The sequence below is a fragment of the Panthera tigris genome, chromosome B1, assembly GCF_018350195.1.
Source record: "Panthera tigris isolate Pti1 chromosome B1, P.tigris_Pti1_mat1.1, whole genome shotgun sequence".
Lineage (NCBI taxonomy): Eukaryota > Metazoa > Chordata > Mammalia > Carnivora > Felidae > Panthera > Panthera tigris.
The window spans coordinates 28,442,356-28,467,259 of NC_056663.1; the positions used below are offsets into that span (position 1 = coordinate 28,442,356).

General features: G+C 39.8%; 1 protein-coding gene across 1 annotated transcript in view; it reads right to left on the reverse strand.

The window, feature by feature from the left end:
• The window catches only part of PPP2CB (protein phosphatase 2 catalytic subunit beta), a 34,067-nt gene extending 15,794 nt beyond the window's left edge, over window positions 1-18,273 (reverse strand). The window contains exon 1 of the mRNA XM_042983137.1: window positions 18,129-18,273. Coding sequence (XP_042839071.1) covers window positions 18,129-18,230 — 102 coding nt within the window. The 5' untranslated portion in view covers window positions 18,231-18,273. The remainder of the gene's footprint in view (window positions 1-18,128) is intronic.
• Window positions 18,274-24,904: the final 6,631 nt, after the last annotated feature.

Here is a 24,904-nt window from a genome sequence, read left to right on the forward strand (position 1 = left end):
AGATTAAGGAGTACACTTGTGAGAAGCACGAGGTGATGTATGGAATTGGTGAATCATTATATTGTACACCTGAAATTAATATAACACTGTGTTAGACTGGAATTTAAAATTAAAAAGAAATTTTAATTACCTGAATTATTTTTAATTATGTTTGTTTTTTTGTTGTTGTCACTTGCATTCCTTGTGATTACCTTAACTTTCTGGAGGTAGATTTTTTTCCTGCTACATCTATTCTGCTTCTTTTGTATTAATACTGATTTTGCCCTCGATGTTTCCTAAATCGCTATTCATCTCCTCCTATGCTATCGTTTTTCAAGCTTCTTTTATTTAGTCCACATCACTGTCAGCTGTTTTATAATTTGAGCACATCTGGGTAATTTCTTCCTGTTCCTCGGGATAAGGTTTGCTTTTATTTTTACTTTGGGTCTTTTGTACAGTATTTCCCAAGCTATGTTCCATTCTTGCTTGCTGTAATTTGCTTGCCACGCTGTTCTCACTTTGTGGTTGTCTAAAAAAATTATTTAAATAATCTTGACGCCCAACGTGGGGCTCGAACTCATGACTGTGAGATCGAGTTGCATGCTCTTCCAGCTGAGCCAGCCAGGTGCCCCTGAACCACAGGTTTAATGTTGAGGTAGTTAATTTCAATTCTAGAATTGTTTGCTGACAGCTCACAGCCTGAAGCCTGCTTTGGATTCTGTCTCCCTCTCTCTCTGCCCCTCCCCTGCTCATGGGGTGTGTGTGTGTGTGTGTGTGTGTGTGTGTGTGTGTCTCAAAAATAAATAAAACATTGAAAAAAATATGCTTCTTTGGGGCTCCTGGGTGGCTCAGTTGGTTAAGCATCCAACTTTGGCTCAGGTCATGATCTGAACCCATGGTTTGTGGGTTCGAGCCCCATGTCGGGCTCTGTGCTGACAGCTTAGAGCGTGGAGCCTGCTTCAGATTCTGTGTCTCCCTCTCTGTGCCCCCCTCCCCTCTCTCAAAAATAAACATAAAAAAAATTTTTAAAAATGCTTCTTTTCCATTCATAAGATTGGCAAAAAAGACATTCACTTACTGTTAGCAAGCCTATTCTCATACCCTACTGGTAGGAATGAACATTTATACATCTTCTTTGGAAAACAATGGACAGTAGCTAACAAAATGTAATGTGATTTAAGGCAAAGACTGCTTAACCTCAATAACTAGTCTCCCCTTCCTTCTCCATAATTAAACTAATTATAGTCAAGGTAGCCATGCTCCCAGCTCAAAGACTCTACTTCTCAGCTGCCTTAGTTCAGGCTCCTACAACAAATACCACAGACTAGATGGCTTCAACAACACAAACTGCTTCCTCACAATTCTGAAGGTTGGAAAGCCCAACACCAAGGTGCCAGCAGATTCAATTCCTGGTGAGGACCTTCATCCTGTTTTGCAGAGGCATGCCTTCTTGCTGTATTCTCACATGGTGGTGAGAGAGTGAGAGAGTGAGTGAGAGAGTGAGAGAGTGAGTGAGAGAGTGAGAGAGTGAGTGAGAGAGTGAGAGAGTGAGAGAGTGAGAGAGAGAGAGAGAGAGAGAGTGAGAGAGAGTGAGAGAGAGTGAGAGAGTGAGAGAGTGAGAGTGAGAGAGTGAGAGAGTGAGAGAGTGAGAGTGAGAGAGTGAGAGGGAGGGAGGGAGGGAGGGAGGGAGGGAGAGGAGGAGGGAAGTCATCTCTCCAGAGTCTCTTCTAAATAAGGGCTCTAATCCCATTCATGGGAGCTTTACCTTCATGACCTAACTACCTCTCAAAGGCCCCCTCTCCAAAAACCATCACATTGGTAATTAGGCTTCATTTATAAATTTTGGGGGGGACACAAATAGTCCATAGCACCAGCCTCTATGTAGCTACAGATAGCAACGAGACTAAGTTCTGGTCAGTGAGATGTAAGAAGTATTATGTGATAACCAGAAAATTTCCTTAAAGAAATGAAGGCATGTCCTTCATCACTCTCCATCCTGTTTCCTGGAATGCTTTATGGGATGGCTGGAACTTCAAAAACCACCTCAGACCACAAGGACAAGAGCTGCTCCCTGGTAACAGCAGAAGAGAGTGCTGGAAGATGTGGCAAGGCTGAAAAAATACCCACAAAGATATAGTCACTTCCTAATCACCAAAACCTGTGAATATTATCCACGCATGAAAAAGATGTGATTGTGGATTCTGACAGGAGGAGCTTATCCTAGATTATCGCAACAGGCATAATGAGGCAGAGGGAGTTTTGGACGGACAGACAAGTGCACACACACCCTCATGTGAAGATAGAGGCAGAATGAAGTGATGCAGCCAAGGAATGTCACCAGCCACCAGAAGCTGTTAAGAGGCAAGGGACAGATTGTCTTAGAGCTTCCAGAGGGTGTGTGGCCCTGCTGACACCTTGATTTTGAACCTCTGGCTTCCAGAGCTGTGAGATAATGTATTTCTACTGTTTTAAGCCACCCAGTTTGTAATATTTTGTTACAGCAGCCACAGAAAAATAATACGGCAAGTGTCTGTGGTTTCCTAGTAACTTTGTAGGGCTACCATATCACCTCCAGATATGCATATATATAAGAAAAATATAAACTGCTACTTTGGTTAAACGCTTTTTTTGGGTTTTTTGTTACACATATGAAACCTAATGCTAATATTGATACAAAGGGCATTTGATATATAAACGAAAAAGGTAAGTCCTAAAACTACTTCATGATCACCTATTAAAATAAGGAAAACGGTCTAGGAACTCCACTCCAAGAAGCTGTTTGGCCAATTTTTAAGTGTTAGGTTCTCCAAATAGCTGGTTTAGATCACAAGGGCAAAATACTTATAGCAAAGTCAGCCAAGTCCTGTCAAACCACTAACGCATCAGGGAAGCAGGGGCATAGAGAAGGAAATTCCTCAATAGAAGAACTGAGTTTACAAAAGCCAAATCCCAAAGTCAACAGGATCCTATGAAACAGCTGAACATTGAGAAACAATCAGCAGAAGACCTTCAAAAGCAACATAACCTCCGGCAATGTAACTATCAACTGGAAAAAAAAAAAAAAAAAAAAAGGTCAATGGCAACAGGCTTAAAATGAGAAAATCATTGTCATTTACTTAGCAAGCAAAAACTTGCTTTTCAAGTAAACAGGAGCAAGTAACCAAGATTTTGCAGAGTTAAAGAAAATCCTCAAGTCATATAACAGTAATTTAACAAGCTAATCACAAGTACAAATCTACTAAAGGAAACATTACCAAAAACAGGAAAAGTTATTTAACATTTGTAACTGCATAGGACAACAGTTGTTAAGATGATAATCCATTCACTTTGATGTATACCATACACAGCAATCACCTGACACATCAAAATACTCCTGAAGAGTAATGTTCATGTATACATGTAACACACATTTGTGAAGTGTGTGTTGTAGGCCAGGCACCAGAGATAAAAAGAGGAACAGGTAAACCCTCTAGCATCAACAGGCTGGTTTAGATGGGCTCCACCAAACAAAATAAAAATTTCTCATACAAAAAGATAAAAGGAGAAGCCTGGGAAAATATTTATAGCACACAAGATAACAGAAACATACGGACATCTATCATCTAAAGATATCTGGAGAACAAACTATGTCTTAAAAAATCACTAACTGGTAGTCAACATTAAGAGGTCATAGTTTTGAGAAACCCTAAGAAACTATACAACAGTGTCTGGGAAGATGAGTCTCTGAATTAGCCATCTTTGTTTGAACTGTTAAATGGAAGAGGGCTTGTAACTATTTTTATAGTAATGGACTTAAAATGTAGTTTAAAGTTATACTTTTCTGTATTTTATCAAAAAGTTATTTTTAAGTCTAGGTAAAGAGATTTTGGTAATATTGAAGGCTTTCATGCTTTTAAGACTTGTGTGGTGTCTGGGTGGTTCAGTTGGATGAGTGTCCGACTCTTGATTTCAGCTCAGGTCATGATCCCAGGGTCATGGTATCGAGCCCTGTATTGGGCTCCTTCCTGAATGCCTGCTTAAGATTTTCTCTCTTCCCCCTCTACCCCTCTCCCCTTCTCGCACACACTCAAATTAAACAAAAACAAAAATGTTCCAAGACGTGTAATATTGAGACTATGTTGAAGAAGCTAATATTGAGACTATGTTGAAGAAACTTTATCTTTTGCTATTTCAGCGTTAATTGCTAATAAAGTATCAATCATACAACCCACATAAAGAAAAGCTCTTTTTGGAACTTAAATTTTAAGAGTATAAAGGGGTCAGGAAACTAAAAAGTTTAACAAAATCTCTATGTTAATGCTTCTGTTGTTGACCCACATGTAAGATGAAAGAGAGAGATCATGTAAGGGTAAGCAGGTTCACATTTCTACAAAGACATGTATCCCATTCACTTCAACTTGTTTTCAGTGACTATTAGTGTCCTATTAACTAATCATAAGGACTGATGTTAGAATATGTAAAACAAATTGCAATGCAAGTTTGCATACACATTGTAGGAATCACAAAGTCTATCTCCAGATTCATCTATGCCAATTGGATGTACTTAGCCCAGACTTTTAATTTGAAGTGACTCTAAGCAGTAGGGACAATAGCAAGTTCTATTCCAAAAGAGCCATTCTCTCCAGTGTTCTAAAACATTTCTCACGTATGATTTTGACTGTGGCTCCATTCTTTGTTAATTTCTACAAAATTTCCAAGCTAAGTTCTCCAGCTTTCCTTTTTCTTTTTTTTTAAAGTTTATTTACTTTTGATAGAGAGAGACAGAGACAGAGAGAATCCCAAGTAAGGCTCCTCACTGTCATCTCAGAGCCTGACACAGGGCCCAATCCCATGAACCATGAGAACATGACCTGAGCTGAAATCAAGAATCAGATGCTTAACCGACTGAGACACTCAGGCACCCCTCTCCAGGTTTCCTTTTGATTCTAGGCTACCAAATATTGTTTCTGCTTACATTAGCCTGGTAGGCCTTCCCAAGAGTTATGAACAATGTAGCCCATGTTTTTTCTTCTCTTTGCCTATAGTTAGTTAGAGATTATATGTATAGAAATCTTTCAGGAAACAGGGACTCCCATTCTGGTTCAAATCTGTGTAACCTTATATACTTTTCGTGATCTTGGGGTTGTGAGTTCGATTCCCTAATGTGGAAATAGCTATCCTTTTGCAAACTGATATTCTTTAGGGGTTGATTTTTAGCTGTGTGGTAAGTACATTATTTTATAATCATTAAAATACTGAAATTATCCCTTTTGGCGGTGGGGGCGGGGGGAGAATACAAACTGGGTTTATTTTTGTCACATTAAACAAGAAGCCTGGAGGTAGGCATCCTGGACTGGTGCAGCTTCTCAAGGGTCACCAGGACAGCAGACTCTTTCCACCTACCTTGTGATCTGCAGTGAACACAATTGTCAACTCAGGGTCACAAACTGGTGGTGCAACTCTAGTCACTGTATCTGGTGCCCTATTTCAGCAAGAAGGCAAAGGGACAAAAGACTAAAGAGTACATGCTAGCCTAGTCTATCTATCTTAGAAAACTTTCTCGAAGTCCCACTCAGCCACCCTGCTACAGCTCACTGGCTGAGACATGTTCCCTGCTGCCCCAATCCATCACTGGCATGCAAACAGAATGAGGGTAGAGTCACTAAAAGGTGTAATTCCAATTACAACTGAAGGAAATTTTAAATTATCAATCATCTCCTACATGGGTCTGACAAACAGCTCAAAAATGTCTAAAATCACAAATGAAAGAAACTTTAACCAAGTTTACTTCACAAGACAGCTTCCCAATTATGTTCAGGAAAAGAAAAATCAAACTGAACAGCACAAATCATTAGAATGTTCATTCGGAGCTGATGTCTTCTATTTATTACTATTATTTATTTAAAAAATAAAAAAAACAACACTCGGCTGATGGTTCCAACTCTGAAAAGAAATTCTGCTTGATATACAACCCTTATCACTTACTGTCTTACTTTAAATATAGAAATAGAAAGCACCAAAATACAAGTATTATCTAAGTCAATTGTTCTTTTAAGGATATACGGTTATCTTAACCCAGCACAGGTTTCACAAAACTACCTGGTGAGTTAAGATATGATATAGAATGTATCTATGTTTCACAATAATACAGCAATACTCCCTCTACACTACATAGTAGTGAAGAAAGTACTTCTCAGGCCAGTGTGATATCCATCCCGCCTCTCAGTTTTAATCTCCATTGTATAGATCCCCTGATGTTTTAAACACTCTTGATTTTTAACTCCCACCCTTTCTTCAGGATTCCTGGCTCACCAAGTGATATTATTGTAAGATCACTTTGACTTGCCTACAGGGAAATCATGTGCTGGACTGGCAGAAGTATACAGTTCGCCTGATATTTAAAATTCTCCATGTAAAAACCTTTGTGTGCCAGGGCCCCCCCAAACCATCCCCAGGTCTCCTGGTGGTTCACAGGTTCGCAAAGAAGACCAACAGAACTCAATTATATAGTCACACTTATGGCTAGGTTTTATTACAACATAAGGATACGAAGTGAACTCAGCGAAGGGAAAAGGCACATGGGGGCAAAGTCCTGAGTAAATCAGGTGCAAGCTTCCAAGAGTCCTCTCCCAGGGGAGTCTCAGAGTACACTGAATGCCTGCAGCAATGAGCTGTGACAAGAAGTGTGAAATGCTGTCTACCAGAGAAGCTCATTAGACTCCGTGCTCAAGATCTGTAATTGGGAGTTGGTCACACAGGGACCCTCTTGCCAAGCATATACCAAAGTGAGGAAAGCATGTGCTCAGCATAAATCATACTGTTTGCATACAAAGTTTAGGCACAGGTGAGCCATTCGTAATGGGATGGTGGGAACCCTTCCCAAATTCAAGTTCCCAGACTCCATACAAGGGCAACCCTGAAATGAGCCCTTTCTACAGATAGTAGTCTCAGGACTGCTATGTCAACTCTTTTTATACACCTGTGATTGTATATGTAATTCTCATGAATGATTTTTTTAAGTTTATTTATTTTGAAAGAGCGAGCACGCGCAAGCAGGGGAAGGGCAGAGAGAGACAGACAGACAGACAGACAGAATCTCCAGCAGGCTCCACACTGCCTGAGCGCAGAGCCCAATGCAGGGCTTGAAGCCACGAACCCGTGAGATCATGACCTGAGCCAAAACAGAGTCGGATGCTTAACCAAATGAGCCACCCAGGCGCCGCCCCCCCCCCCCCCCACGAGTGATTTTTAATATGATTTAACACCCAAACTTTAATTATCTCTAGGACACGGATAAGACCAAGTTTAAACCTGTAAAGTGAAGGACTGTGGGGATGGTAAATGCCACTTGGCAGGAAGCTGTTACTGCTGCATGGAATGCTGTATACCCATCCATTTAAACTGGTTTCCTTTCTCACCCATTTAAGACATGTTCTTTCTTGTTGCTATGAACCAAATCTATCTTAGGAAGAGAACTGAGAAAACAAAAATTTGGGAATGATGTTTATATAAAATAGGAGGAAAAAATATTTTCCCTCCTACCCATGTTTTAGGAACGCATAGTATGTAAATGTACTAAAATCTCCCCTGCCCAACAGGTGAAATTCTATTTCTGTTTTTGTGCTGGTGCCCATCACCAGACCCATATTAATGAAAAGCTACTGTATTTGGTTTTGGCAGAGTCAGTATGCAAATTTTCTTTCCCCTCTATTTACACGTAAATAATTTGCTCTAAAACATAGGTAAATTCATCTTAAGGCTACAGAACAGACTGATCTATGAAAGAGATGAGATTAAATGAAGTTAAAAATCCTACAGACCTAAGTTAATATAAGCAGGGTGCCTGTCCTCCTATAGTTCCAAGATTCTTCCATAAATGACATCTGACCTATTTTTTATTCAAACATATAGTACTATATTAGTACATACAGTACTATATTAGTTTCAGGGGTACAATAGAATGATTCAACAATTCTACACATCTCTCAGTGTTCAAGGTACTCCTAGTCCCCTTTATCTATTTCACCCATGCCCTTACCCCATCCATCCCTCTGGTAATCATCACTTTTTTAAAAAAAAAAAATCTTTTTTTATGGTTTATTTTTGAGAGACAGAGCACAAGTGGGGGAAGAGGAGACAGAAAGGGGGACACAGAATCCGAACCGGGCTCCAGGCTCTGAGCTGTCAGCACAGAGCCCGATGTGGGGCTCGAACCCACAAACTGTGAGATCGTGACCTAAGCTGAAGTCGGACACTTACCTGAGTCACCCAGGCGCCCATTTGTTATTTGTATTTAAGAGTCTGTTTTTGTCTCTTTTGGTTGTTGTTTCTTAAATTCCACATACAAGTGAAATCATATGGTATTTGTTTTTCTCTGTCTTATTTCACTTAGCATTATACCCTCTAGGTCCAGTCATATTGTTGCAAATGACAAGATTTCATTCTTTTTTATGGCTGGGTAATACTGCATTGCATTTATACCATACATCTTCTTTATCCATTCATCTATTGATGGATACTTCAGCTGCTTCCATGTTTTGGCTATTATAAATGATGCTGCAATAAATATAGGAGCGCATATATCTTTTTGAATTAGTGTTTCTGTTTCCGTTGGATAAATATTCAATAGTGGAATTACTGGATCATATGATCATTCTATTTTTAATATTTTGAGGAAACTTCATACTGTTTTCCATAGTGGTTGCATCAATTTACCTTCTCACCAAGAGTGCACAAGCGTTCCTTTTTCTCCACATCCTCACCAACACTTGCTATTTCTTGTGTTTTTGACTTTAGCCATACAGTTACAAGCTTCTTCCATAAATGATAAATGACAGCTGACTTTTTTTTAAATACAAGGAAATGAACTTTTCCTTTCAGCTCAGCAACAGTCAATCTGTCTGTTTGCCAAGCAATTTCAAGCCTGGAAACACATATAAAAATAAGTCATATACTCTGTTGAAATAAAAAGAATGAGGTATGTGTATGCGTATAGGTCATGATATATTGTTCAGTAAAAAAAGTTTTACGATGTTATATCTATGATCCCATTTTAATAATAACATTATACCAAAAACACTCCCCTCCCCAACAGATGTTTTTTGCCTCTCAAGAACAAGGTCTGGAAAACTATGTTTGTCTCTGAGGTAGGAAGGCAGTGGTCGGGGAAGGTGGGTGCAACAGTGAAGAGCATTTGTGTTCTTTTCCCTACATTTCTGTGTTAAAATTTTTAAAAAGTCCTTTTTAAATCTGAAAAATAAAATTTTAAACTTCAAAAAAAAATCCAGATGGCAAGAACTTAATTATAAAAACAACCAGAGAGCTATATCCATATGATAGAAATTTATTCAGCCAATAAAAGGAATGAAGTACTGATATGTGCTACAACATGGAAGAATCTTGAAAATTTTATGCTAACTGAAAAAAGCCAGACACAAAAGACTACATATTGCATGATTTCATTTATATAAAATATCTAGAATAGAGACATTTTATAGAGACAACCTATAGAGAAAGTAAATTAGTGGCTGCCAAGGGATGGGGGAAGGGTGAAATGGGGAGTAACTGCTAATGGGCACAGAGTTTCTTTTTTGGGGTGACAAAAATGTATGAAATACTGCTGTAGCCCAATGGGGTTAGAAAAAATTATTTAGTGGATATGAATCCTACCCCAATAATTTCTCTTTAATACAGGCAATTCTCACTTTGTATTAGTTCCTATATGCATGAATTTCAGTCACCATGGTTTAGTTAAATTAGGCCCACAATAACAAGGTTCAAATTTAAGTTACCACAGTATATTTACTGTAATTAAAAATTCTGCTGCTAGGGCACCTGGGTGGCTTAGTCGGTTAAGCAGCCAACTCTTGATTTCAGGGTCGTGAGTTCAAGCCTCATGCTGGGCTCTGTACTGGGTGTGAAGCCTACTTAAAAAAAAATTTTTTTTTTTTTTGCAGGGTGCCTGGGTGGCTCAGTCAGTTAAGCGTCCAAGTTGATTTCGGTCATGATGTCATGATATGTGAGTTCAAGCCCTGTTTTGGGCTCTTTGCTGACAGTGAGGAGCCTGCTTGGGACTTTCTCTCTCTCTGACCCTCCCCTGCTCATGTGCTCTCTCCCTCTCTCTCAAAATAAATAAACTTTATTATTATTTTTTGCTGCTGGTATACAAGTTACTATATAAGCAAGAGGTGCAGCATCACGATCAATAACAATCACATCACTTCTTTCAAAACTTTTAGGGATGGGTCATAGCACATTTGTTCTTAGGTTTACACCCAGAGAGCAAAATGTACAGCTATGTTGCCTCCTTATCTTCTAGCAATAAACTCATGTGACATTTTACAAAAATGGATACTCAAAAAGAGGGATTTGGTCAACAATGATGAAACTGCAGCAAAGAAATGAAAAGTGGTAAAATTCAAAATGAAATTCAAATAAAAAATATATCAAAGAAATGGCTATGAGATATGGATACTGCTGCTGCTGGAGAGGCTCTAAATACGCAGCTAGAAAATAAATAGTGACATAAATAAATAAGGAAATTTATTGACATATATGAAGAAAGTGGTTGTGATGAGGAGAATGAATATATCCCAGAGGAAGTGATGCTGGCAAAAATCTCAGTAAAGAAGCTCTCAGAGACATCTTGCAACATGGAAAACACAAAGGAAAAAATGTTGGTAGCTGATCCAAACTTAAGGTAGAGGCGCCTGGGTGGCTCAACTGGTTAAGCATCTGACTCTTGATGTGAGCTCATGTCATGATCTCAGTCTGTGAGTTTGAGCCCCACGTCAGGCTCTGTGCTGACAGTGTGGAGGCTGCTTTAGATTCTCTCTCCCCCTCTCTCTGCCCTTCCCCCACTCACTCGATCTCTCAAAAATAAACATTTAAAAAAAATGCAGGGACACCTGGGTGGTTCAGTCAGTTAAACATCCCACTTTGGCTCAGGTCATGATCTCATGGTTTGTGGGTTCGAGCCCCACATAGGGCTCTCTGCTGTCTGGAGCCTGCTTTGGATCCTCTGAGCCTCACCCCCTTCTCCCAAAATAAATAAATTAAAAAAAATACATATTTTTTTTAAATGCAGATTTTTGGACATGCCAAAACATAATCAGTTTCTGGGATGGAATTAAGGAATCTGAATTTTTTTCTTTTCCGAGTGTTTCTTATGTACAAAGTTTAAGGAGAAGCTGAACCATCTGACTACACAAAAATGCTAAAATGTCCGGTAAAAATTACAAGAATAGAGAAAGAATATTTTAAACATTAAATGGTCAACATTCTGCATTTTCAGAGTTTACAGAATCAAGAAAAGAAAATGTTATGAAATTACAACAAAGAACGTACCAACTCAATTTGTAGGAAAATACCTCATATCCTACACACTCTAAGATTCTGATAAATCTACCCATGTTTTCTTCATGTATTTTGGCATTATTTTCCCCCTAATTATTTATTACAAGTTCTTGTCACCTAAAATTTGTTACGAAGTAAAAATCTGTATATGTTAAGAACCTTCCCCAAAGAGAGGTCTGGCATCTGCTCTTGCCTACTGGGAGGTGACTGTTAAGCCCCAGAATGTCCTGCTTCATGAGAGTGTCTCTGCCTGGGGGCTGTGACCACTGGATGGTCTAACAAGGTGATTCACGATGAGGGCTTTGGGTGACCCGGTGCCAGTTCTGCCTCTGGAGACAAGACATCAGGCCCTCCTGAACTCTGCCCTGTGTGTCTCTTCCCTTGGCTGATTTTAATCTGTATTCTTTCCCTGCAATCACGAGTACATTCTGCGAGGCCTTCCTGTGAATTACTGAACCTGAGAGAGCGGCTGTGGAACACACAGGACGTGTCACTGGTGTCAAAAACGAGGGTAGTCTTGGGAATGTGCCCTCTAACTCCTGCAACACACTTTCAGATCACAAAAGTAAATCATCTAATGAATAATTTGCTAGGCTTTCTCTGACTAGTCTGTTCAAAGAGCCTCCTAAGCTCAAGCCCATCACTCTCTTCTATCCTCTGCTTTTCTTCCTACCAAGAATCACCGTCTGGCATTCTATTAAATCTGTTTATCATCAGTCTCCTCTTCTGTTCACAGCTGAATCTCCAGCACTTTGAACAGTGTCTGGCACACAGGAGTGCAACTAAAATTTGCTGAATCTATGGTGTAAAAAATACAATGCCAGCATTTATTCGACCATTCTTTTCTTTTCTTTCTCATTTCTCGAAGAAGCGTCTCTATTGCTACTAAAGCAAAGGCAAGACTGCAGAGCCAACTCTGCTCCTTATCTAGGTCGTGTGGGAAATCTTTCAAAAGTAGAAGACACTTTGTAAGTATTTTCCTCTCTAGAAATGAAATGAGAAAAATTAAAGAACAGGCTACATATTACTTTGGCACATTAAAAAAATTACATGCTAAAAGGTCACTTCAAAAAATATTTCATGTAAGATGGAAGAGGTGAGGGTACGATCTCACCTTCCCATCCTATTCCCCAAATAAAATGACCGCCTTTGTATAAAATATTATTTAACAGATCTTCAATGGAACTTTGCATGCTTTCATTGTGCTATATCACAATGCCATTGTAGTGCAAGTCACTTATCTTAGACTGTACCTCAAGATTATCATTTAACTCTTGCTCAAAAAAGGGCAGTTTGCAAGGCATAATCAACTGTCCCAGACTACAAGAGACAGCAAACCAAGTCTGGGCTTGAGCTCCCCACCATTCCCCAGAAAAGAAACCAAATCAGTAATGAACTGACCTCATTCCCTAGATTAATATGATTCTTAAAGAAATTTAGACTTGAAAAGATACAAGAAGCATAGACAAGATTTAATCATTAGTAAAGGAATAGTCTGGAAGAAAATATTTCTTTATGTAAGTTATTTTAAAGAACCAAGATTAGGATCACATTTAACTAGGTTTACATGAAGAAGAATCAGTATAAGCATATCACTTCAAAACAAAATTCCTATTTAAAGTAGACTCAAATTCTTACACGCAATAGATTACATCTATGATTTTAATGCCATTCTTAGAAAAACTAAGTTCAGAAAACAGATACAGTTTAAAACACAGCAATTGTTTTGGCATTAATTTTATCTTCAACTTCTGGTATTTGGTTTCCTTTTACCAAAGAAGGACTTCATTCAGCAAGTCCCTCATAGTATTTATCCAGAAGAAAAGACCGTGAAGAAAAAATTCCTACAGCCTCTTCACATTAGAATAAAAGGCACCTACTACAAAGAAAACTATTCCATGTGAAAAAAATATGTAACGTAGACATCTTCATTTTATCTACCTACAGAGATGATTTTACACATCATATAGAGTTGGGAAATGAACTGATTTTAAAAAGTCTGCTTTCTAATCATTAGCATTTCGTGCTAGTCTAGTTTGGTTTAGTTTCTTTACCTGCCTGCTATGAGAGGCTGGCTTAGATAAGCATGGAAAATGACGACTGGTTCGGTCAGCAAAATTGGGTTTTAACCTCATAGTCCACTGTAATGAGGTCATTCTGTGTTACAGTTAGAAGGGAAGGAGCTACTTTCTACATCACTGCATTTTAGACTCTATCAAATGGACCACCCGAGCTTAAGAGAAGTTAAAATGAAGCACCAGTTAGGCTTTCTGATTACTAAGACCACTATTTTTTAGCTACAACCTATCAAAGAAAAATGTAATCCAAGAGATTTTTCTTGCTCACAAAAATCATTCATTTTTATGAGACTCTAATCTTCATTAAGATGGTTTTAAGCATTCAGGAATTTAAGCACACTATTTCACATTAATGAGGTAAGTAATATCCTAATATTTCTGTTTATTTCAAGGCTGATGCCACAACCCAGAAACATATCCATTAGTTTAACATAAGATTTACATATTTACAATCCTACACAAACCTCAAAAATTAAAAAAAAAAAAAAAAAAAAGCTTATTTATTTTGAGAGAGGGAGGGGCAGAGAGGGAGAGAGAGAATTTCAAGGAGGCTCCCTGCTGTCAGTACAGAGCCTGTGCTCTGTGGGGCTCAATTTCACAAATGGTGAGATCATGACCTGAGCCAAAACCAAGAGTCCGAAATTTAACCGACTGAGCCACCCAGGTGCCCCAAGCCTCAAAATTTTTCTAAGTAGGCACTTTGTAATCATCAGAATAAAGATCTGCTAGCACACAGCTAAATCTCCTTACCTACTTACAGTATCATGCCTGGGTTCTTCAGTATAAAATAAAGTTTACTGTGTAAAAGAGCCTAAAAAGTTCCTCTTCCTGAGATGCTACCAAGAGTTAAATATAGTTCTAGTCACACAATGTCCTGAACAGCGCCAGACTGGCTCTCCAGGCATACTATCTTTTAAAATTACTGTACACACTGCTGTTGCAGAAATGAATCACAGAAACTGATTCTCTATGCACATTAGTCAAATTTGCAATTAGCTTCAAAAGCTGGACTGTTAATTTAAGAGCTAGTCCTCTCAGAAGATGTACCTTACTATTTTATGCAAATAATTTTCTTTCTATACAAAATGAACCTGGAAGGCCAGACCACATTTTTTGTAGTTCTTCCCCATTTGGCACTGGATGGCCTTACTTTTGGATGGATGGATCTTACTTTTGCCATTCTCTCAAAATAGGGCTTTTACCAGTCCCACTTTGGTTTCAATTTCAGCTGACTCCTTCAGTGTTTAAGCAACCTGAATTAGAACAGGAATTTAATTTTGAGGGAAAAAAATCACCACTATATAAAGCAATGTCCTATAGAGTATTTTCATTAGACTCCAAAAGATTCCTATTAAAAAACAAAAAACAAAAAACCACGTAGTCACAAAGAATTGAACCAAAAGATGGTCTGTATAACTAGGTTTAACATTTTATTTTTCTTTTATATTCCTTCTTTATGCCTGCCATTCTTGACCTGGACAGGTAGAGGAAGTACTAAGTAGACCAGGCAAGGAGTTTAAAGTCACTTCAAAAAATTGTTACTAATTCTAGTACTTTGTGCTTCAGATAACAGAGACTACATGAAATACAGAAACTATATTTTTCAGGGTTATACAACCACTACACATAAAACCTCACATCAACACAGTCACATCAACACAGCTATTTAATTTGCATCTTTTCCCAAAAGAAAATGAGATGACAGATTTAAAACGCGGTAAAACGGGGGCACCTGGGTGGCTCAGTCAGTTAAGCTTCTGACTTCGACTTAGGTCACCATCTATCTCACAGTTAGTGAGTTCAAGCCCTGGTTGGGAGCCTGCTTCGGATTCTCTGTCTCCCTCTCTGCGTGCTCTCTCAAAAATAAACAAACATTAAAAAAATAAATAAAAAATAAAACAAGATAAAATGGTTATTTTTACTTGGCTTTTTCTAAGATTCACTCACTGAGGGCTTCTTACTTGTCAGTACTTTATCTGTAGTATCTTTAAAAATTTTTTTAAATGTTTATTATTTATTTTTGAGAGAGAGAGAGAGAGAGAGAGAGAGAGAGAGAGAGAACACACACACAAGCAGGGGAGGGTCAAAGAGAGAGAGAGAGAATGAATCTGAAGCAGGCTTCAGGCTCTGAGCTGTCAGCACAGAGCCCAACGCAGGGCTAAAACCCACAAACCGTGAGATCATGACCTGAGCTGAAGTCGGACACTCAACCGAGCCACCCAAGGCGCCCCTATCCGGGTAGTATCTTAATGTTACTCTTGTCTTACAAAAAAGGAATTAGAGGTGCAATGAGACTGGGTTTAAACTCCGATATGCTGACTACCAGAGTTCATTGTAAGTAAATACCACACCTGTCAGGAAAAAGAATGTTAGGGGTTGAGATATAAAGTGGAAACCAAAGACTAAGGTTAGAAGACAGAATACATATGCCACCAAGAAATACCACAGTGGCCATGAGAGGGTTGTAAAACTAAGCATTGCTCAAAAGGGTGGTGAGAAAGAAATACTATATTACACTTCTCCATTCCATTGGCAATTCCACCTAAGGGATAGAGGCCACAGATAAAAGGCTGGGTTATTTTCACTTAAAAATTCATGTTTAGTGGATATGAGCTTTTTTTTTTTTTTTTTTTAAGTAGTGGGGTAGCTAGGTGGCTCAGTCAGTTAAACATCTGACTTTTAATTTCGGGTCAGATCACGATCTCATGGTTCATGGGATTGAGCCCCACACTGGGCTCGTGACGACAGCAGGGAGCCTGCTTGGGTTTCTCTGTCTCCCTCTCTCCCTGCCCTCCCCCTCTTGCCCATGTGCTCACTATCTCTCAAAATAAAAAAAAAATTAAAAAGAGTGAGGAACTTATAAGCTTAAATATACCTATAAGGTCCTAGAGATCTGTAGTCCAATTTATTTAAGTGCTGAGGTACAAATAATCTCTCTTAACAAATACAGAAAACTTCCTCAGATGATCAAGACTGAAGCGTGATTGAGGGGGTGATTGAGGGGTGCCTGGCTGGCTCAGGGGGAGCCTGTGGCTCTTGATCTCGGGGTGGTGAGTTGGAGCCCCACGTTGCATGTAGAAATTACTTAAATGAATAAAATAAAATAAAGTGACTTAAGTGTGCTTGAGAAGTGGTACAATACTCTTCTCTATAAACGTATCTTAAAATTATTTTAGTCAAAGGGAAAAACTGATTCAACACCAACTCTGTTCACAACTTCAAGTCTGTATCTAATACAGCAAGGTTAACCGACTCAACTAATTTCAAAACTAGGTATTTCAAAATTGAATGTTGACACTAGGCCTTGAGAGAGCAATTTAAAATGGAAATTTTAAGACTCGTGAAATTATAGATTATCAAATAAGAAAACAATGTCGACTTGAAGCTATAAGTAATGTTTGTTTCAGAAAGAAAAAAAAAACACCACTGGGTTGGCAGTTCTATTTACAGAAATTCTCCGGTGTTAAGAGTTATAATTATTTAATACACAACAGTCCTTGGCAACCTTACTTGTTAAAAACACTGTTCTAGATTATTAGCTATTACTCCTCCATCTGTAAGTTGCATAATTTAAGAGTGCCCTATGATTTCCTTCTTCAATGCATTTCTGAGGCGTCCTGATTTCCAAACAAAATGATCAAACAACTCTTACAGGTTATGCCTTAAAAATACAAACCCCACAGCAGTAAGAATAAATAACTTTGTTACTCTTTCCTATAGGACTTTTTCTACACAAAAACGTGTGAAAATTTAGTCTCATTATAAAAAATGAATAAAAAAATTCCAGACTTTAAAATGGAGAGTGCGAAATGATCCCAGTGGTTAAGAAAACAATGGATACAGAATTCTGAAAGTTGCCCAAGATCACTCAATCAAGAACAACTGTCAGCAGTTAACCCCCTGCATATTTTATTATTCTTTGGGATAGGGGGAAAACAAAACAAAAAACAAACCCACTTTAGATAGAATAGAAACGGAAATAACTTTTTGAAAAGGGTTATTGTGCACCAAAACACGTTCCCATTTATCATTTCAAGTAATCACCGTTGCCAAACTTAAGACACGCTGTCTTGTTTTTTGACAATAAACATTTTGCTTCCAAGGCCACTCAGTGCGAAGACCAGTCACCATCTGTTTCAACCACAGTCAACCTCTATTTAAAACACCAGCCCGCCATTACAGCCAGCCCTCCACAAACAAACGCGTGACACATCCCAGGTTAGTGATTTTTTTGAAGGCCCTGATTCACCTGAGAAAATTCCTACGTCTACTAAAAAGTTCATTAATAGTAATAACATCCAGGTTAACTTTCGGTGCATTTTCAAATGAGACTGCATTAATTTGCCTGCATTCTAAAGCGCCGAGATCGCCAGTCCCCACGTGAAACGTTAGGGTCAGTAATCCCCAGAAGAGCGGCGGTGACCCCAATAAAATCTAGGGCGTGGATTCCTGATGCCACCTTTCCCCGCCCATCTCCACCGGACTCCTTAGGCCAGCGAAGTGAGCTTCCGGACGGGGCCCTAGGGTGGGCCCAGAGGAGAGGTGGAGCCCGGGGAGGCCCCCTGAAGCCAGGTCATGGAATGGCCCGTCCCGCCGCCCGGGTGGACGTCCCAGCCGGGAGACGCAGCCCGACGGGGACCCGGACCGGCTACGCGGGGCACAGGGCGGACAGGCCCGGGAGGGGAGGGGCCGCCCCCACCCAGCCAAACGCTCCCACATTTCTTTTTTCTCTCTTACCTTTTCGCACAGCGTCCGCACTTGGTTCTCGTTAAGCTGTTTACACTCGTTCAGCTGCTCGACCCACTGGTCGAGCTCCTTGGTGAACGCCTTGTCGTCCATGGCGGCCCGATCCCCCTTCCCTGCCGCCTCCCTCCCCCCTCCCCGCCCCTACCCACCCCTACCCCGGGCGCCGCTCCCCTCTCTCGCTGCCGACGCCGCCGCCAGCTCCCAGCGGGAGAGGAGGGAGCCGGGGAGGGTGGCTGCGGGCCCCTCGCCCCGCCCAAGGCCAGCGGGCGGCTCCTGGCGCAGGGCCTCGAGACCCTCGCCCGCCCGGCTGCGCGCCCCTGGAGTCGGTGAAGGGCGACGGAAGTTTAGGGGGGAGTGAGGCGCGGGTCTTCGGCTCAACACCCTACAGAGGCTAACCATCCGCCGCCTCACGCCCGCCCGCCCGCTTCTCCCGGCTCTTTCGCCCCCTCTCTCGCTCTTTCTCTCCCCTCCCTCTGGGTTTCCGTCATCGCCTGGGCATTTCCGCCGGGAACAGGCGAGCTGGCGGCGCCGGCGGGGCTAGGGACGCGGAGGGTTGCAGCGCCCCCTTGTGGCTTGGAGGACAAATGGCCCGTGGGGGTCAAGGGTGGCTCCTCTTTTACCTTTCTTACTCACTTGGGGTCCGGACCAATCTCTTCCGGTTCTCCCTTCACATCCTTTTCTCTGGGAATTTAGACCCACCTTAGTCTCCGGCAGGGCTGTTTCAGCACTCTGGAGAGGAATTGGGAAACCTGTGCCTTTCTTCAGCTGCATTGTCTCCCTAGAGTCTAGCACTCTCCCGTAGCAAGTATTCAATATTTATTGGGTGTATAAATGAATTCTTTCTAGTCTTATCTCTGCAACTAAATAGCTGTGGACCCTAATATCTTGAAGCCTCCCTTTCATGAATTTTCTGTATGACAACAATCTGTGTCCCTTCCAGCTCCAGCATTCTTTACTGCATTTACTGCAGTGTTTCCTGAGTTCTAATGATTTGTACATTCAACAAATATTTATTGAACAACTGTTAACTGCTAGATCCCTCGTACAGCAGGTGCTAAACAGCCATACTGACTATATAGAAGGCACATACTACTGCCAACTCAACCCAAGTGAAAGAAGAAGGCAAATTTCCTATCTTGGCTTTGCCAACTTCATAGGTGTGTTCTTGCATCCAGTTTCCCTCAGCCTCAGATTCCTCATCTGTTAAAAGGGCTCAGTAAGGTCTACCTTTTCAGGTTGTGAAGAAACATTTACAAGTGCCTATCCAATAGTACAGTAAGGGGGTTAACACGTTAGTTGTCTTTTCCCTCCTGGGCAACAGTTACAGAAAGCTTTTGGAAGGTGGCATTTGGGGGCACCTGGGTGGTTCAGTCGGTTAAGCGTCTGACTCGTGATCTCGGCTCAGGTCATGATCTCACAGATTGGTGAATTCGAGCCCTATGTTGGGCTCTGCGCTGACAGCATGGGGCCTGCTCAGGATTCTCTCTCTCCCTACCTGTCCTCCCCTACTCATGCTCTCTCTCTCCTTCAGAATAAATAAATAAACTTAAAAAAAATTTTTTTTAATAAGGAAAGGTGGTATATGAACTGAAGTTTGAACCTTCTCCCCGAGCAAAACCTTGAAGTTGCCTGGAGAAGAGGAAAAAATTACAAATATATATATACATATATACATATATTTGTACATATATATACATATACATATACAAACATATATATACATATATACATATATATGTATATATATACATATATATATGTATATATGTATGTATACATATATATACATATATATACATATGTATATATATGTATGTATATATGTATACATACATATATACGTATATATATGTTTGTATATGTATATGTATATATATATACACACACATACATAATTACGCACACATATGTATATATATACATATATATATAATTGTTATTATTTTTGGTAGAGAACACATGTGTGAAATGTGGTCTGGAAAGCTACTTCTTTCAACAGAAATAGGTCATATGATGGGAAATCAGGCTGGAGGAAATCTTGATCTCAAGTGACTTGTAAATAGTACTAGACCCATTAAAGAACAAAACATGAAAAGGTGATGAAACAATACTGAAGAGAAGGGACACGTGTATGATTGCAGTAGATGTTGCAGTATCTGAGGACGTTAGTCTATTATCTATAAAGGCTTAAACTAGGCTGAGTTTCAGCCAAACCTGGAAAGCTCAGATTGCAAATGTGAATGGTTATTTTCAAAGTTCCTAGAGAAAATGGATTGAGCATAGAAAAACATACCCAGAGGAGAAATGGGAACCATGGATAGTGTTTGGGGAGGCAAGTACTTGAAGTGCAAGCAAATGTGTTTGGAGTTAATGTGAGAGAATGTTCTTAGAGTTGGGGGTAGGGAAGAGAGTTTGTGAAAAGAGTGCTTCCGAAAAGTTTAGTCAAGTTATGCTGTCAAGGAAAAACGAATGCTTTTTTGAGTCCTTCCTAGAGACCATGCATTTCACTTGTATCTTCTCATTTAATCCTCCAATAATCCTATTATCCTCCATTTTACACATAAAGAAACAGATACGTAGGGGTTTAAAAACACGTCCAAGTCACACAGATAATAACTGGTGGAATAGGAATGAATACCCAAGTCTGTCTTGCTGCCATTCCTGTACTTTCTGTTCTATGACCTCAGCAGTCTGACAGGAGTAGGGAAGGCTGGACATTGGCAGACCAGTCAGGAGACTTGGTGAGTGCAATATCAGTTTTTGGTATTTTGGTTGTAAAGGCATCTTAATTAAAAATAAAAGCCATAATCCTTAAACATCTTTCTTTCTTTGCACTTTTCTTCTGTCACATATGTATGTATGCATGTATGTATGTATGTATATATTGTGTGTTTCATCCTGCAGAAAATAACCATCAACCTCTAATCCTTGCTAATTACTCGCCATGTAAAACTGCATTTAATCTTAAGTTTGCAAGCCAGTTCTAAATTTCTTTGTTTACCAGAAATGTTCTTGTTTTTATTTGCCAACCCCTTTCCTTTAGAAAAATTAAAAAAAATTTTTTTTTAAGTTTATTTATTTTGAAAGAGAGAGCAGGGGAGGGGCAGAGAGAGGAGGAGAGAGAAAGAATCCCAAGCAGGCTCTGCACTCACAGTGCAGAGCCCAATGCAGGGTTCAAACTCAGCAACTGTGAGATCATGACCCGAGCTGAAATCAGGAGTCCGAGGCTTAACTGACTGAGCCACGCAGGTGCCCCTAAATTAATTAATTAATATTTTCATTTTTATTAAAAATTTTTAATGTTTATTTTTGAGACAGAGAGAGACAAAGTGTGAGTGGACAAGGGACAGAGAGAGAGGGAGACACAGGGTCCAAAGCAGGCTCCAGGCTCTGAGCCTTTAGCCCAGAGCCTGATGCAGGGCTGAAATCCACAAACTGTAAGATCGTGACCTGAGCTGAAGTCAGACGCTCAACTGACTGAGCCACCCAGGTGCCCCTAAAAGTTTTTTTTAATGTTTATTCATTTTTGAGAGAGAGGGCTGGGGGGGGGGGTGGTGTGAGAGAAACAGAGAGAGAGGAAGACACAGAATCTGAAGCAGGCTCCAGGTTCTGAGCTGTCAGCCCAGAGCCCGATGTGGGGCTCCAGCTCATGAACCCCAAGAAGATGACCTGAGCTGAAGTTGTTCAGTTAACCAACTAAGCCACCCAGGCGTTCCTACCTTTTTCCTTTTGATCAAAGAATTTTAAAATCATTGACTTCAGCAGATCCTTTGCCTTAAAATTACGTGTTCGGGGTGCCTGGGTGGCTCAGTCGGTTAAACATCTGACTTTGGCCTAGGTCATGATCTCATAGTTCTGGAGTTAAGGCCTGCATTGGGCTTCAGCACAGAGCCTGGAGCCTGTTTCAGATTCTGTGTCTCCCTCTCTCTTTGCCCCTCCTCCTCTCACACTCTGTCTCTCTGTCTCAAAAATAAATAAACGTTAAAAAAAAATTACATGTTAGATATAGGGCACCTGGGTGGCTCAGTCAGTTGGGCATCTGACTCTTGCATTTGGCTGAGGTCATGATCTCATGGTTCATGGGTTCGGAGCCTTGTGTCTGACTTTGTGCCAAGCATGGAGGCTGCCTGGGGTTCTCAATCTCTTCCTCTCTCTCTCTCTGCCCTTCCCCTGCCTGCTCTCTCTCTCAAAATAAACAAACTTGAAAAAATAATATTACATGTTATATTTGTTCTTACACAACTGACTAGGTTCTTTTTTTTTAATTTTTTTAATTTTTTTAATGTTTAATTATTTCTGAGACAGAGAGAGACAGAGCATGAGTGGGGGAGGGGCAGAGAGAGAGGGAGACACAGAATCTGAAACAGGCTCCAGGCTCTGAGCCGTCAGCACAGAGCCCGCCGCGGGGCTCAAACTCACGGACCACGAGATCACGACCCGAGCTGAAGTCGGACACTTAACCACCCAGGCACCTTTTAAATATATAAATATTTTAAAATATTGTTCTTTTAAAGTATATAAATATTGATAATTTTCTTGATTTAAATGGTTTTAATATGAATCATTTATATTTATATTTTGTAATATTGTAGGAAGTTTTATGCTACATTTAAAATTATACACTGTATTGTTCTAAAAAATATTCTTCTAAACCGCCATAATTCTCAAAAGATTAAATAAGTATCTTCTAGTTAAAAAAAAACCTGATGATCAGAATGTGAAGATGATATTGTTGAAATTGACACAGGGAATTCTGTGTCAGAATCTCCATCAATTATGATGCAATTACAAACATAAAGTCAAATTGGAAATGCCTTATTTAAATTTAAAAACTACACATTGCTATTAATAAACTATTAATAAAAATATCACAGTTCTTATCATTATGGCTTTGACACCATAGTTTTCATACTAGCTAACACTGGTGTAGCAGAGATTGCTGTAGTCTAGCTGATATCCACTGTACAATTCTGTTTGGAGTAAAAAAAATGCTCTGCTTAAAAAAATACCTAGGAGTGGGTATGTGGTGTAATTTTGGCAAGAGATATAAGTAGAAGTAGCTGAGAGGGGCTGCACAGGAAAGCTTGTAAGGGAGTAAACTCAAAGTGCTCTTGCCTGGAACTCATTGTAGGAGATGGAACAGCCATTTTGAAGCCAGTAGAAAAAAAGCAAGAGATGAAAGACCACATGTTAGGGGTAGCTAAGAAGAAAGATAAGAAGAACTTGGGTTCCTAATGACAATGAGAAACCAGAATAGCAGCTCTGGACTGTCTATATCCAAACGTATTATGAGTGAAAAAACATAAAACAAAAAACAAGCTTCATATCTGTTTAAGCTTCATTTGGAGGTTTTGTTACATCTAAACACAAACCTGGCAGATACCTCCAGATATTACTCATTTTATGCTTTGACTAAATGATAGGTGGAAAATAATCTGATTTTTTCTGACAAGTAGTGAAGTTGAGCAATTTTTCATATTTTTTGACATTTAGATTGTGTATGTGAATTGGGTGTTCATTATTATTATTTTTTTAATGTTTATTTTGGAGAGAGAAGGACAGAGCACGAGCAGGGGAGGGTCAGAGAGAGGGAGACGCAGAATCAGAATCAGGCTCCAGGCTGTGAGCTGTTGAGAGGCTCAACTGCAAGGACTGTGAGTTCATGACCAGAGCCAAAGCCAGAAGCTTAACTGACCGAGCCACCCAGGTGCCCCTTGAGTGTTCGTTATTTTATTGGGTTTTTCATTTCCTTATTACCGATTTATAGACTGTCTGATACACATATTTCAAATATTTTACAAAGTGTGTTACTTGGATACAAAAATTTAAACATTTTTTTGGTTGTGGTAAGAGTATTTATTTCAGGCAGTACTCTAAGTACTTAAATTACTACCTCATTTGTTCCCTTCATTACAACCCTATGAAGTAAGTGCTATGATTACTGTTCTAATTAACCAAATGAGGATCCTGAGGGAGAGAAAATCAGTTACTGGCCCTAGGTCACTCAGTTGGAGCCGGGAAATGAAGCCAGGAAGCCAGAGCCTACCGCCTCCAATATCTGTGTCATACTCTGTCATTATCCTGTCAGTAATTTGCTTAAGTCTGTTGAAAGAGGCTCATCTGCCCCAAGATTTCAAGAATACTTTATTGTTTATTTCATATACCCAAATAATTTCTATAGATCTCCTTGCAATATAAATTTTTTTGTGATTTTTGCTATTGTGGTAAAATATACGATTTACCACTTAAACCATTTTTAGAGTGTTTTTTGTTTGTTTGTTTTTCAAAATGTTTATTTTTGAGAGAAAGAGAGTATGCAGGTGCATGAGTGGGGGGAGGAGCAGAGAAAGAGGAAGAGAGAATTCCCTGCAGGCTCTGCACTATCCCCGGGGAGCCCAGTGCAGGGCTCAATTCCATGAACTGTGAAATCATGACCTGAGCCAAAATCAAGAGTCCAATGTTTAACTGACTGAGCCACCCAGGTGCCCCTGATTTTGTTTTTTGTTTGTTTTTTTTTTAAAATAAGCTCTTTGAGCACATCGTATACACTGTATGTTAGCTAACTTGACAATAAATTATTAAAAAAATTAAAAAGTAAATTAAGCTCTTTGCCCATTGTGGGTCTTGAACTCAAGGCCTTGAGATCAAGAGCTGCATACTCTATGGACTGAGCCAGTCAGGTGCCCCCATTTTAACCATCTTTAAGCATACAATTCCATGGCATTAAGTACATTCACAATATTAGGCAACTCTCACCACTCTCACCT